At 43.9% G+C, this 15,321-nt stretch overlaps 1 protein-coding gene across 1 annotated transcript in view; it reads left to right on the top strand.

Annotated features, from left to right (window-relative positions):
* The window catches only part of ACBD6 (acyl-CoA binding domain containing 6), an 87,514-nt gene that overhangs the window by 31,200 nt on the left and 40,993 nt on the right, over window positions 1-15,321 (top strand). The window contains exons 5-6 of the mRNA XM_051625385.1: window positions 6,538-6,643; window positions 13,199-13,288. Coding sequence (XP_051481345.1) covers window positions 6,538-6,643; window positions 13,199-13,288 — 196 coding nt within the window. The remainder of the gene's footprint in view (window positions 1-6,537; window positions 6,644-13,198; window positions 13,289-15,321) is intronic.

The following is a 15,321-nucleotide window of genomic DNA, read 5'->3' as shown; positions in this document are numbered from 1 at the left end:
CCACCAGAGGAGCCCTCCTGCACTCTGCTGTGGGCTGTTTCTGTGTGACCTCGGCGGGCTGGGATGGGAATTATATCTGCTGGTCAGCATGGAGGCCTCCTGGAGCAACTCTTTATACTTCTGCCATCCTGAGGGATGCCGGAGAAGCGCTTTTCTGGTAGAACCTTCTACTCTTTCCCTTAACGCTTGGGAGCGACCCTGGTTGTGAGGGGGACTCTGTTTAGTATCGGGGTGCAGAGCAGGCACCCCTTGTATTTGGAGCCTGCCTGATGCCATGTAATCTATCAGAATGGTATTAATCCCACTAACGCAGCCGCCATCTGGCCCTGCTGCCAGGCCGGCTCGCACGAGCCCCCGTGATGGATGGCCTGGGGAATTGATTAGTTGTTGTGCGAGACAAATGAACTGTTTTGGCAGAAAATACCAGAGGTCGCTGCGTGTGGTCAGGCACAAAGGCTGCTGAATTTTAAAGAGCTGCCTTCCAGTGTCCATTGCAAGGATGCTGCTTCGGAGCAGCGACGGCTTTTGAGATGAGCCCAGCACTCCGGAGCAGGGTTGGGGTTTTATTCTTTCCCTTCAGCCCCACTCTGGGAATGCCAACACTGGAAATGAGCTCAAAGCTGCAAACATGTGGGAGCCAATGTCCTTGCTGTGTTGGGAATGATGGGCTCGTGCTCCGAGTGCTTTTGGGGGGCTGCCTGGCAGATGTCTGCTGCTTGCTGGGCTGTGCAGCCCCTGTGGGAAGAGCTTTCCTGGCTGTGTGGAGCCCAAGCAGCCCCCAGTGTGCTCAGCCGTGGTGTGTCTCAAACAGAACACCTGCGGGTCCAGGCAGCTGGGGCTTGGGTTGTTAGGTTTGGGTTTGTTTTTTTCAGTCCAGTGTTATTTAGAAATGGATGCTCTCCTGGTGATGCTTAGCAGGCAAGTCCCTGACTTCAAGATGATTGCCAAGTTTATTGCTTTCCCCTCTTTTTATTGTCCCCGGAGGGTGACCCTTGGGGCTTTGCTTTGTTGTGCAGAGGGGCAGCTTGGCTCAGGCCTGCCTTCCCTTTGGGAGAGCACATCCTTTGGCAGAGGGTCTTGTTTGGGGTTGTCACAGCCACCTCCCCTCTGGAGCTGCCACTAATCTACTGAAGTGCGTGTGGCGACGGGTGGGGAATTGGATGACACGTGTCTCGCAACGTCCCGGCTGCTCTCGGAGGACGACGCGTGGCTGGGCCGGCAAGTGGGCAACACTTCCCCCGGGACGGCCTGCTGGTTCCAAATAAACTTGAGTTATGGATTTATTCAGCTTGTAAAACCTCAGCTGGCATAAATAATTGAGAAAGCAAAGGCTTGTCTGTGGTGGATACCTCGGGGACCCGCTCCTGCCTCCCTCCCTCCCACCACCCTTTCTTATGAAAATGATCCCAGTTGCACTGGTAGATAATAACAACACCAAGCAATTAAAAGCTATGGGTGGCTGGAGAGAGGAGAAAAGGTTCAGTTAATGAGCTTTTCCTCTTCCTGTGCCCAGGAGAGCCTCAGAAGTGACGAGGCGATTAAAGCGAAGAGATAATTATAGATTATGTGAAAATGGGTCCCTTGGGGCTTGAGGGCCTTGACATAAACAGTAAGTGTTGTGAGTGTCTCTCTGCTCCCCCGCTCCGCTCCGCCGCGCTCCCGCTCGCTCGGCAGCCCCGTGCCAAGCAGACGGGTGAAGCCACCTGTTAGTGGCAGCCAGGGCCACTGGGACAGGGCTTGGACCAGCCCTGGAAAAGGGGAGAGGACACCCAAGGTAGCACCCGATGGCAGCCCTCTGCCCAGAGCTTTGTGCTGGAGGTAACCTGCGAGGGGGGAGGAAGGGGACGGGGCAAACCTGGAGGATGCTCTCTGTGTGAGGGCAGAATATCTGAATTTTAGGTCTCTTCTTTTTCATGGTGGAGTCTCAGTGGCTGTTTAGGAAGCAAGGAGGCTTACAGCATTCCAGTTAAGAAGTGAGGGCTGATGAACCAGTGGCAGGTCTTCTCCGTGAGCTGTTTGAAAACTCAACACGTGTTTTGGACAGCTGATGAAGAAGGTTTGTCAAGCCTTCCAAGCCTGGGAAGAGATGGTTTCTTTTAACTCCCTCCGTGTCTGTTTATTCAAGGATGGGAAAAGCAGCCCATGTGTTAGCTGCAGGCAACAGGTATGCTTCACCTGGGCATCAAATCAGAGCTAGCATCTCTTACTGCCTATGGGGGAAAGCAGAAGAAAATAGCTTTGAGGATTGAATACTGGGTTTTTTGGGGGGGAGAACAGAAGCCTTTCTAGCCATCCTTAGGAAACAGATAGACACCTTTACTGACAGACAAGTGGTTGCTGACTCCTTTTTAGCAGAACAAAAAAGCCAGTGCTTGTGTATCGTGCAATCTGGCTTGGAAACAAAACTGCATCTGAATCTTCCTTTTAGCTACAGGTTTTAAATAATTGTGCACGTCACCGTGAGGTTGAGTTTCGTGGTCTTTCCCATCTGAAGATGTCTTAAATGCTCTATTTTTCCTTAAATTGAGATATTTCTGAAAATACTGACAGAAGTGCTGTGGGTTCCCCCTGCCATAACATCTGAGCAATGTCTTTGCAGTGTCGTTTTTGTATTTCTGATGTGCTTCTGTCTGGTTTTAGGCTGTTTCTACCAGTTTCTGGGCCTTGCTGCTGTCTTGTACCAGTTTTATGTGGAGTGCAAATTCCTGCTAGGAACTGGTCTGATAAAAAAGATGCATCCTTTCTTTTGTTTCTTACAGCTAATGCAGAATATGTATACATACACATGTGAAATAAATGGGGGGATGACAACCTGAGTTGCAAGATACTCAAGCTGTGTTTCTTGTTTGCCCTGTGTGGTTTCGAATGCAAAGTCAGCAAATAGCAGTAAACTGTCTTTATTTCATTTAAGTGAAGGTTTTTCCCTAGTATCAGTCCCTCTAAAAATTTGGTTTTAACCCCTCTGAGCTCTTATCTCAGTTTCCCTTCCTGGCTTTGACACATGACTAGAACAAATTGTTTTAAATGTCTGGAGTGCAACTTGACCTGTTACTTTGTTTGCAGGTAAAATATCTTCATTATGACTGTATGGACTAATTTCTTTTTGTTAATATCTATAGGCAAGTTGGAGATAATATATGCTAAATTATTTTTTAAGAGTGCATCAGGGTCAGAGGAATGGTTCAAAGCTTAAGAAATAAATGCAGAGTAGAAAGATGAAATTTCCCAAAACCTTATCCTCAAATGAGGAAATGGGTATTCTGGATTAATTCCATTGTGGAGACTTCTGAAAGGAAAGTGTTTTTTTGGAAGGGGGATATATTGAGCATTTGCAGAGGTGGTTATTCCAGAAAAGCTAAATCATATCCAGATAGCTGTGTCAGGTTTCCTGCTTACAGACAAAAATATTCTCAGGAAAAGACTAGAAGTCTTATCTGGAGGCTGCAGTAGGAAGATGGCCTGGGTTTGGTACATCATTGTTTGTGTGCAGACCCTGCAGCATGGTCCCCATGGAGCACAGTCAGTTGCTTTATCAGTGCCTTATACCTTCTGGTACCTCCAGTGCTGCTGTGTGAAATCTGGCAGGGCTGAGCTGCCCAAGCTCTGCAGCACCTGGAAGTGCCAGCACCCCATCTGACTGGGTGGCATCACTGCCAGGACTGTCACAGCCTAGGCTCATGGTTGTGGCATGGAAAAATCGTCCAGGAGTAACTGAGGATGGTTGTGGACTTCCTTAGCAAAGAGACTGGGCTCAGCTTTGGTGTTACAGAAGAAAGCAATATGTAATAAAATAAGCATGCATAGCTGTGCACTGAAACCAAGTTACTGCACAATGTTGTCTGAATAGCAGCTTCACCCAAAAGGCTGCTTTCAGCAGTCAAGGTGAGGTGCTTGAGAGGTTGGACTAACAAGGTAGGACTAGAGGGACTTCCCAGCATATCAAATCAGCCCTTGTTAGTGGGGGCAGACGTGCCTCATAACCTCCATCATGAATCTGTCAAGCTCCATCTCGAGCAGCATAAGCTTTTTGCCTTTTCTAAGCCTGCCATGAGATGCTTTTTTTCTCTCCAGGTTTTCAAAGTAATTGCATCTAAAGCATGCAGTGATATGCTTTCCAGGAGCTTGTGGAGTGTACAGAAAAGACCTCCAGCAAGTAAGTTCATGAGAGACTGGTTGAGAAACTGGAAGACTTCTATAATGTCCTTGGGGTCTACACGTGGAGCGTGAAATCTTGTGCAGCATGCAGCTCTGTGCTAGCAAGGTGCAAGTCAGCCATGAGGAAGGACTGCCTGTGTGCTAAGAACAGGGGTGATGTGCAGGAGAACAATGCTACTAGAGGAGCAACATAAGAGAGAGGTCAGAGGAAGTGACTTCTTTACAGGAAGCAGCACTTTGCTGCAGGGGCTGAACACCAGCACTTTTTTCCCCACATTTTGCTGGCACTGAGGAAGGAAACAGATACTCGAGGTCTGAAGAACAAATGTTTCATTTTTCTTGGGACTACAGGTCCAAGAGCATCACTTTCTTTGTAAGCCATTGCTTGAATGCAAATAATGTGCATGTTTTTACTTTTCCTTGCTCTGACATTCTTCAGCCTGTGAAGTTCAAGAGCAGTGCAGAAGAATGGGAGGAGTAGCGTTGCCTTGTAGCACCTGGGGATCAATTCTCCTCACACTGCTCTGTGGCATTGTGAAGGCTGTTCTCTCCTGCCCAAAAGACCTGCAGTAGAACAACCTCCCTGAGTGGGTCTGACCTGTGCCAGCAACCTCCTGTTTGTTTGAGGAATTTCCTTTGAGGCTGTCAGGTCAGAGTTCTGCTCAACATCCAGGCTACCTTCAGATGATTGAAAACTGGGGATTTCATAAGAGGCAACTACTTTGTGTTTTAACTCCTGTGAAGCTACTAAGACCATAGCAACACTGGGTTCATCTGAGCCATAGTTTTCATCTGTAAACTAGAAAGAGAAGGTAGTATGCAGACTTTTGGTTTAATTCTAGAAAACCACTCACTTCTTTACTCCTCATAGGGACACAGTTGTATCAGTGTATCTATACCTACAGGAGTCACTGTAAAGGTGTCTTGGGCTAGTATGGCATAGCCTCTTTTCCATATAGAAATCAGCTGTATTGGAGTAAGTAACTGTCCATTGGAATAACAGCATGGGCAGTAGTACAGTTGTACTTTCTCAGTAATACTGTTGTCAGTAACTTCCCATCATTACATACGTGAGTGCAGAGTTGTCTGGCAAGATGACAATGTTTTTGTTCTTCTCTGTCCCTTTGCTAACAATTTGTCACATTTGGTTTAAGAGCAGCACAGCACTACAGCTCCAGTTACTCTTACAAAGCTCTTGTAATGTTTTTGAGAATCTGTGAAATGTCTTAATGTCGTTAGAGGTTCTGTTTGGCTGGTAAGAACAGAAGTTTTATGGTGTCTGATGCCAGGGTTCTTCTTTTAGTTCTAGAATTAGCTGTAGGTGCAACTTGAGTGCCTGTGACACCACAACTTGTTGATCTTGCTGCCTGCAAGCAGGCCTAAGGGAGTATGTGGTGATGTGCTGGTCCCTCTGCATACATCAGCCTGCTGCTCTGAGCAGAGATCATGATCAAGCTTTGTTTTAACACTGTCAACCCAAAAAGGAGGGGTGTGATTGGGTCACTTGAGAGCTGGTAAAGAAAAGACAAATAAAAACACCACCACCAAAACAAAATAACCAAAATCCAGTGGTGAGATTCCAAGACAAACACCAAAGATTTCAGAAGTCCCTGCACAGTTACTTACCAAAGAGTGCTGAGTCATGTCAGTCATGATTTAAAGCCACCAAATGAAGTCCTTGCCCACAATTGACCCCTTCGGATACAGAACACAAAGTTGTAGAGCTTGTCATTTAGGGAGGCCAAGACTATGAATGAGTTAAAGAGCAGAACAGAGTGGAAAAGGGACCTGGAAAATATGACTGATAAATACACTCATCTGGATGCAGCCTCTAGCTACAGAAATCCTTAAGCCACTGAGTTACCAAAACTGGGAGGATCTAACTGGGAACAGATGGCTTTGCATGTGTCCTGTTTCTTCTACTGTTTTCTCCAAGCCACAGCTAGTGGCCACTGTTTGAGCTGGATGGCATCCAAAGGGCCTTAGGACTGACCCAGAGTGGCTGTTAGAAGTTTGTCTAACAGGGAGAATAGGAGCTTAAGCCTTTTTTCTTCTGTGGGATTGCAGTGCTTTGTATCAGGACTTAGACATGGGTTTTGCTGGCTAACTGTATAGAATTCCTGTGCCACTTCACAGGAGTAAGCTGACTTTTACCCTGGCATAATATTGTTAACAACAACCTTTGTTTTCTAGGAAGAAGGATCTTCTGTCCCTTACCTTGGGGGGGGAAGAAAAACCAACCGTGCATGAACAATACTAGCCTCTGTTTCTGTCCAGTGATACTATTAAAACATCTGTACCAAAGTTAGAGCATAAGATGTGCATGTAGCCTTTTTGCTGTGCAGTAACACAGTGCTTCATTTGCTTTTGTTTCCTGAATAGGGAAGAGGACAAGAACATTTTTGATTACTGCAGAGAAAACAACATTGACTACGTTACCAAAGCCATTCGATCAAAAAAAGTGGACGTGAATGTCACAGATGAGGAGGTATGGAACAAAAGATAAAGGCCATCTATCTTTTAAGTGTTTGATGTATTAATTCAGTGCTGCATCTCTTCCAAATTCCATAGTTGGGATTGTTTTAAGAAGGTACTGCAGCAGTTGGACAAATACTTGGTCACTGACATAGGGATAATCCATTTGAAAATAGCTTTCCACTGGATTTCTAGTAACATGGATGTAAGAACTGTGATGCTGTAACATGTCAGAAATTTACTGTCTATTATCAGTAATGCCAGCAACCACTTGTAGAATGAGGTCTTCTGAATACCCCCCTTTCCCTACCTTGCTTACTAGATGTGCTCAAATAGAAGTAGGAAGTGAGGGAAATGGCTTTTTTGACTGGTGGGCTCTGTTCATGGATGGAGTAGGGTTTCTGCCATGCCTTCAGCTTTTCATTGTCCCCAGGTGGAGGGCAGATGAGTGACACTGGCTTCCCAATTTCACAAAAACAGGGATATCATCCAGTCTTTCTCTGCTCATCAGACTCAAAGCCTTATTTCCCCATAGGGAGACAATACAGGTATTGCCAGGAACCTCAAGAAAAATAAGTGTCTGAAAATGGTGAATCAGCTTGATCCTTTTCTTGGTGAAAGTAAATGCCTGGTGTGGACAGTTTCCTGTTCTTCCTTCAGGAAATGTCACTTTATTACCTTGGTTTGCATGCTGCCACCTAGCCCTGCTCGTGGCCTGTCAGATGCAGAGCTGCTTCTGCCTCCTGCTCTCCAGCACATTGTGTTTTGGTGAACAGATGAAGTGCTTACACATTCATAGACTGAGACGCCACAAATTCAGTTGGGTTCTCCTGTAGCTCTAAGCAGATTTCTGCCCTCTGAGCCATGACAGCCTCGGCTGGGGCTCTGAATGCTGATGGCAGGTCCTTTTATCATTAATCAGGAATTCATGTGAATTAATTTCCAGAGGAGAGAAGGGAGGGTGTTCACGATCAGGGTTGGAATTTCACATCATAAATTCGATGAACTGAAACTGTCATGTGCCACATAGTCACTGCAACAGTGTCATTACTGAGCTCCTTCCCTCCTTCTGCCAAACACAGAAGTAAATATCCAGGACAGTCCCATAGAACACTGCTGGAGTCCTTTCATTAATAACAGCTCATTTTTGGGATCACACTCTTGCAATAAGTGTGTAGTAACACCAAGATAGCATTGCTTTATTTCCAGGGGCAAGATGCACTTTAGAGTTATCAGGGCTCAGAAGCTTGTATCTTTCTTTGTTCAAGCAACAAATGTGCACGTTTTCAGCCAAAGAATTTTTGTTGCTTAAAAAAAAAATCAAAATGTTTCATGAAGGATGGCTGAAATATTTCTGTGCTCTAACAACATGAGTGTTTATAGCCAGCTCTGAAAACTGCCCTCTTTGGGAATTATCCACAACTCAACAAAATAAGAGAAGACCTATTTCTGAACTAATGGGTATTAGCACATGACTGTTGCAGAGTATGGAACTGCTTCACCACAGACAGGAACTGAAAACCCTGCCTACCTGTGAAGGGCTCATGGGAAGATTCCTACTGGTGCAAAATTCCCTCATAGATTAAATTCTCACAGGCTTGGTGACTTTGGCTTACCCCAGCAAATGCTCAAAAAAGGAAGCAAGAACTTTTTTTTTTTAGGCTTGAGGCTAACTGGTAAAAAACAAACTTGAAAAATATTAGCATACCAAAAAGAAAAATCTAAACCAAGTATTTATTTCATGTTGTGTGAAGGAGCTGAAACATTTACCAGTGTTGTTCAGTATCCAAGTGCTGTCTTTGCAGTCTGGAGGGTAGCTTATTTTCCAATATCGTGCAGGCTGATTGAAGTTTTAGAGCCTGTTTTCAGACTAGAGCTAACAGAGACTGAGCCTTTGGTAGAGTGAAGTGTATGCAAGCACAATTTAATCATTTTTATTAGCTATTTTACTGTTACTGTATAAATACAGCCTGCCATATCCCAAAGATGCCTCTCCTAGCCCTCTGAACGTAACTCACACTGTCAATCCTTTGATTTAAATGCATGTAAATTTAAAATGGCAGCAGGGATACATACAAACAGTTAACTTGTTATGAAATAAAATCTACTGGGACACCAAACAGCCTCTTGCTAAACTGCAAAGTTATTAGGCTCAGCCTTTCCTCATACAATAAAACTTGACTGAGGTTGTAAGGTGTTTAGATTTTGTGTGATGGGTTAGTACTGTACCTAATTGTATCCCCTCATTTTGTGCAAACCTGAAGTAAGCTACTGAAAGGAGAAAAGAAATCAAGAATAAAAATGTAAAATGGGGACAAGCCAACTTACTTTGAAGCAAAGGGATTTCAGAAAGCATAATAGTTTAGATAGATGCACTTGGCAACTTCCAAAGCAGAAGTGGTTTCTTCCCCAGAAGAAATAAAGATCTTTGTGTGCTGCATCCAAGCCAACATACCTGCTAACAGTTTGGATGTAATAAACTTCAATTTAGAATTAAACAAAGAACCTAATGACAGTAATCATGTACAAGCTTCCATTTACTGTATCTAAATTGCCCAGAGTTCAATGGAATAGCTTGCCTTCACTTACAAGAAGTAGCACAGACTAAAACAACCCGTTTCTCTTGTGTATGTCAGCAGGACTAATGAAATCAGAAATGGCCTGTGGCTGTGGCACGTCCTGGCAGTGTGGATTGCTTGCTGCCTTTCTGAGAGCAGTATTTCTTCAACTTTTTAACAGATCAGAAACTGCTCAAAGGCATAGATGAGATGCTTTTGTAATTTGTGCCAAGGGCTGGGGAGGTTGCAGACAAAATTTTTTCTTGCTTGTTGGAGAAATCCCAGTAAACAAAGGTGCTACCTGTGTGCAGTGTTTAAGCCCTTGCCAAAACTTTAATGAAAGGCATCTGAAATGATGCTCGCCTGGTCCTCATGCTTTTGGGAAAGTGCCAAATTGGTGCCAGCTTGCCAAGGAAAGGACAGGGGGGAAAAAATGGCTTTGAAGAAGGATTGCATGCTTCTGGCTGTACCTGCTTGCTCCCATTAAAAAAACTTCCCCAAATGTTTCAGAGCTCTGGAAGTGATTGACTTCCAAATCAAATCTGAAGTTTTACCTATGTAAATGTAACAACAGCCCTTCCATTCATTGTTTTTGCTGTCACTGAGATGCAGCCATTCTATATATATATAAATATATATCTCCTCTTAATTACCAATAATAAAACACTGTCACAAGTCACAGGTGGCTGTCATTGCTCTTCAGCCATTACAGCAGCAAACATCGTGCCTAGAAGTACAGCTTAGTATTGTAGCACTTTCATTCAGTTTGGCTTTGTTCTCCTCTTTCTCTGTGCTGCCTAATTGATGTGAAAATCATCCCCATCCGTTTGTCTGCTGAGGCTTGGTCTATCTGAGACAAATCCCTGTCCTGTGCTTTGTTTGTGAACACCCTGTGACTTGGAGCTGAGCAAAATTGATGTGCTGTTGGCTTGAGAAACTGCTGCAGAAGCTGGCCAAGCTGGCAGTGGTTATCTAAGCAAAGCACAGAAGATTTAAGAGGCAGGGTTAGTGCACTGGAGCTATTTTTATGCTTTTTTTTTATGAAATCCTTTAAAGGCTGGGGAAAACGCATCCTCTCAAGTAGCTTCTGCAACAACTGTTGTGTGTTTGAATTGCATGGAGGGAGTACCCTGATGTTTGATTGCATTTAGTCAAGACCTTGCTACTGCAGCACTTCCCTATATGAAATTGCTGGTGGTGTTTTGATTTTCTTCCTGCTTATTGAGATAGTTATATGGGAAGTGTTTTGGGAAAGCTCAGTCTGTGGCTCTGAAGATTTCTGCCATCTTATTTAAACATACCAACATGTGATATGCTGATACAAAGCAGCAGCTGTGCAGACTAAAGAATTTTTCAATGTCCATAGGTGATATCCATGCTATTCCAAGAGTGGAATTGTACATTTAGCTTAGTCTTATCACTAACATTTGTCTTAAGGAAGACTTAACACAGAATTGTCATGGTTGGAAAGGACCTCCAAGATCATTGAGTCCAACTGTCAACACAAAAAAAACCCAACAACACACCAACAACCACAACCATGGCCACTAGAGCATGTCCCAAAGTACCAAATCTACATGGCTGTTGAATACCTTCAGGGTTGGTGGTTCAGCCACCTCCCCGAGCAGGCTGTTCCAGTACCTGACCACTCTTTCAATGTAGAAATTCTTCCTAATATCAAATCTAAACCTCCCCTGCTGCAACTTCAAGCCATTTCCTCTCATCCTATCACTATTTACTTGGGAGAAGAGGCCAACACCCACCTCACTCCAACCTCCTTTCAGGTAGTTGTAGAGGGCAATGAGGTGTCTCCTCAGCCTCCTTTTCTTCAGACTAACCAACCCCAGGTCCCTCCAAGTTCCTCCTCATGTTTTATTCTCTAGACCCTTCACCAGCTTGGTAGCTCTCCTCTGGACATGCTCCAGCATCTCAATGTCCTTTTTACAGTGAGGGGCCCAAAACTGAACACAATATTGGACTTTGTGGCTGTATAGCTACAACTCCTGCGTGTTTGAATTTGCCTGATTCTATGCAAAGAGTAGTGAATATTTTCTTGTTTAAAATACAAGTTCCATAGTAATGCAATAAGCAGGTTGATTCTTCTGCAGGTGTTTTTACTTCCACATCAAATGGTGTGCCTTTGCACAGGAGGTCTCCAGAGTCCCTTACACCCTGTGTTTAGGGTGTCACGTGCTGCAAGGGTGCAGACATTTCTTGGGTGGAACGTGTCAGCTTTTTAATAGTGCACAATTACAATGCAGAGCCATTTAAGGCACTAATTGGAAAATACTGTATCCATTTAGAATTGCAGAGAAAATATATAGGTAAGCAGAGTGTAATTACCCAAAGTGGAATTGGCCCAAGACTTGAAATCCATACTCCTGCAAATACCACAAGGAGATTTTTAATGACTATGGATGATCAGGCTTCAGTTTATTTTCTTGTTCAAAAGGCAACCAGCCTCCCAGTGGCATGGGAAGGGACCAGTTGCACAGTGCTGCAGTACCCCTGAGCTGATAGAATTGCCAGCACTGTTTCTCCCAAACTGTTGCTTTTCCTTTACTGATCTCAGCCAAGTTCAGCACCAATAACATGAGGTTTTGCTTGTCCAGAGACAAACCAACGTATTATGGCCACATGGTAACATGAATTTTGATAGGCTAGAAATGCCCTTCTTTTGTCATGTAATTGCACAATAATTACATTTGTCTTGTTACAATATTACTCCTCTACACATATATAAAGAAACTCAGGTCATCTCCTGTAGTATCTGTTGCTATTGTGCATATGACTGCTTTCTTTTGAAATAAACCTCTGTGACACAAAATAAGTTAGTACTTGTCTAACTGAAACCTTAAGTCTTAAGTAATTACCAGTCCAGAAATGAGTTAGGGATGCCAAACATGAATTAAAGATCTTTCCATGTTTACCAGTTGTTTTAAATTTTACTCTTTCCCCCTTTTAGGCTTTGACAGAGGTGTTGAGTGCAAGAACATTAATCACTAAATGGCCTGTGGATGTTACTAGTGCTTCCATAAAAAGTCATTGTCAGAATATTCATTCTAATTCAAGGTTAATTAGCGTAACACTAATATTATGTGTTACAAAAATTAATTACCTGCTGGGTCACAAAGTGTGTTTAAATGCTTTATGCCTGGTGTCTGAGATGGCATTTCCTTAACTCAAAATCCTGTACTACCTCCCCAAGAATGAGCTCTGGTTGCAGGTGTCTCCTGCCCCTCCTGCTGTTTTGGCACCGTGGTCAGGAAATTTGGCTCACGATTCCCATTAGCAGATAAATGAGTTGCTCATCTTGTTCCCCATTGCACTGTTGAGAGATTTATAACCAGGCGTGGGCTGATTTAACTGATTTCATCTGTGAAGGTCTGTGGCTGTTTTGTGTAGCACACTGGAAAACTCAGGTCGGTCTAACAGTGTCACAGCTTGAGGCATGATTTCTTGGTTATCTGCAGGGTGATTTCCAAGGAATTCCCTGCAAGTGTGCCATATGCTGTCCTAAATCAGCAGAGGCTGATACTAACAGTCAGTCTAATTTACTAAGTGTACATGGTAAACAAAGCACTTCAGACCTGCCAGAGGAAATGAGCTTTTGGAGACTTGGCATCCGGGTGACTAAGGCAGCATTGAAAATCTTACCCTTACCATGTAAGTCATTGCTCTCAGAAAAGTCAGAGGTGTCAAAATTCCAGATCTATATAGGAAAAGAAATCATGTCACAGCTTCTGCTTTTCATGCTTTGCTGCTTTTCCCCTCCAAATTTTTCACTGGTTTGGTGCTAAATTAATGAAAAATTGACCTGTCACTTACAACGCTTCTTACTCTGCAAGACCAAATCAGGAGCAATAGTATCTTACATATTAATGTTACTGTAGTGGGGTGCTTTTTTAAGTCTGTGTTAATTTCCTTATTGGTACTCCATACTTACTAGCAAGGCTGTTTCTGTGTGGTTTTTTAGCCTCACTTTGTTAATTTTCTCCTGAATGTTGCAGGGCCGGGCTCTGCTTCACTGGGCGTGTGACAGAGGACACAAGGAGCTGGTTTCAGTTTTGTTACAACATGCTGCTGATGTTAACAGCCAGGTAAGAAAGGAAAAAAAGGAGTTGAATTGGATTTCTGTGCTGTGTAGCCTCCTGACCATGTGTTTCACATGAAACTGAATTCTTCCAAAACTTCACAGCAAGTTCTCTCGGAGCCCTTCTCACAGAGAACATCCAAAAAGGTAACCTGGGAACAGAGTAGCAGAATTTGGTTGCATGAAATACATAGTCATAAGGGACATTTTTCAGTTCTTGCTGAAACTTCTCCCTGCTGTAAGGTTTTTTGATCTCCTGGCTCTATGGATTCTGCTGTGACTTGTGGTACTGATGGCAAAAGGGATTTCCTGCGTACGAGATGTTTGGGAGCTTCCCACATAAAGTGCATTTTCCAATGTATTTTTGTAACACTGCACTCTCAGCAGAACTCTGTGAACTAATGGAAAGAATATCCCACTTTGCCTAGCAAAAAAAACATCCAATAAATGCCTAGTTTTGGCAAAGCATGCCACAGGGATAGGTGATGCTTCAGGTTATGGCATGGTGGGCGCATGACAGCTACAGTAGGATCTCATTGCTGACTGAGGGCCACGTCAAACAGCTGATGCTGTTTCCATCCCCACATCCCTACCTCATTCCCTTGGGAATCACTGTTGCTAGCCCAGTTTCACATAACTCAACATAAAACAGCTTTTTAGCCACTGCAGTTTTCAGCCCATGTGTCTGAGCTTCACGAGCAGCAGGTTTAGGGTACCTGAACAGACCAAGCTGTGAGCTACGCTTGTTCCACCACCACTCTGCACGTGGTTCATTCCAGCCAGCCAGCTTGAGTCTGCCTGTGCTTGTGAGTCAGTGCTCCTGGTTTTGTCAGCTTGTTGTAATTAAGGGCTGACCTGTGTAAGTGCGATCGTCTTCGGAAATAATTGTCCAACATATTTCTGTCAAATTATGATTGACTGCTCTTTCCCAGCGTGGCACTTATTGGCTTTCCTCTTCTGCCCAGTTTGGACATAGATATACCTCTGCTGACAAATTTTCTCTCTCTTGCTGGTGAGATCTTAAGCAGCCTTGTGATAGATGCTTCAGGAGTTTTTAAGAGGTGAACCTTAAGCACAGTTGCAATCCAAAGGCTTGTCAGCAGACCTTTAGCATTCACAGGCTGCAAGGAGCTGTGCTGGTGTTCACATACACGTGGCATTGGTGTAAAAAAGCATTTCTTGCCCTTGCTGAAACAGAATTGCAGGTGGGATGGGTATTAAAGTGTGGCTCTGCAGTAGCTGGTGAGACGTATCTTCATGCTTAGACCCTGGGGATTTCAGTTGTCATGGATGTTATAGGAGTTTTTCCTTGTATAGAGGAAGGGCAGTGGAGCCAGTACAAGTGGGGGGCTTTGTGTGCCCCACTGTCAGACTAGACCATTGTCTTACCAGCTGGTGAGTGACATGTCAGATGCCTGTGGGAACAGCTTTCCTTGAAACTGGGAGGAGTCAGATCAGACACCTGCCCATTCCCTTTGCCCTGGCAGCCCAGCAGATGGTTCTGTCTGGGTTGCTGTACCACCACAGCAGGCTGAAAAGTCACTTCTCTTTGGTGCTAGCCTCATTTCTTTGGAGGTAAAGTCTGACTCTTAGAGAAAAAGGCTGAAGGCAGAGTCATCCCTGAACGCTAATTTTCTGTTAAATTCTTCTCTTTTTTTCTTTTTGATGTATTGCACATTTTCTAACCAGATTATTTTTGGCCAGTAACAAAAGGTTAATAATAACCATAAAAAGAAAATCAATCTTTGAATATTTTTTCCCCTCCAAGGTAATAAAGGAGAATTTTTTATAAAGGTCTCTATTTGCACATAGGTGTGTTCCCAGAGCAGGCAGACACATTCTTATTCTTAGCCATATATAAATTGCAGTACCACTTCAAGACTTTGTGACCCAATGTTTATTTCTCTTCTTTTTTTTTATTTTGACCTTTACCCTGTAAGAATTCACATCCAAAGGGAGAGCAGAAGGAATTTTAAAAGCAACCAGAAGAAGAAGGGAGAGGGAGAAATTCTGGCTTCCTAACAGGCCATAAACACTGCA

Source organism: Apus apus, chromosome 7 (assembly GCF_020740795.1).
Source record: "Apus apus isolate bApuApu2 chromosome 7, bApuApu2.pri.cur, whole genome shotgun sequence".
Taxonomy (NCBI): domain Eukaryota; kingdom Metazoa; phylum Chordata; class Aves; order Apodiformes; family Apodidae; genus Apus; species Apus apus.
The sequence above is the reverse complement of the archived record's forward strand: the minus strand, read 5'-3'. Positions and strand labels throughout refer to the sequence as shown.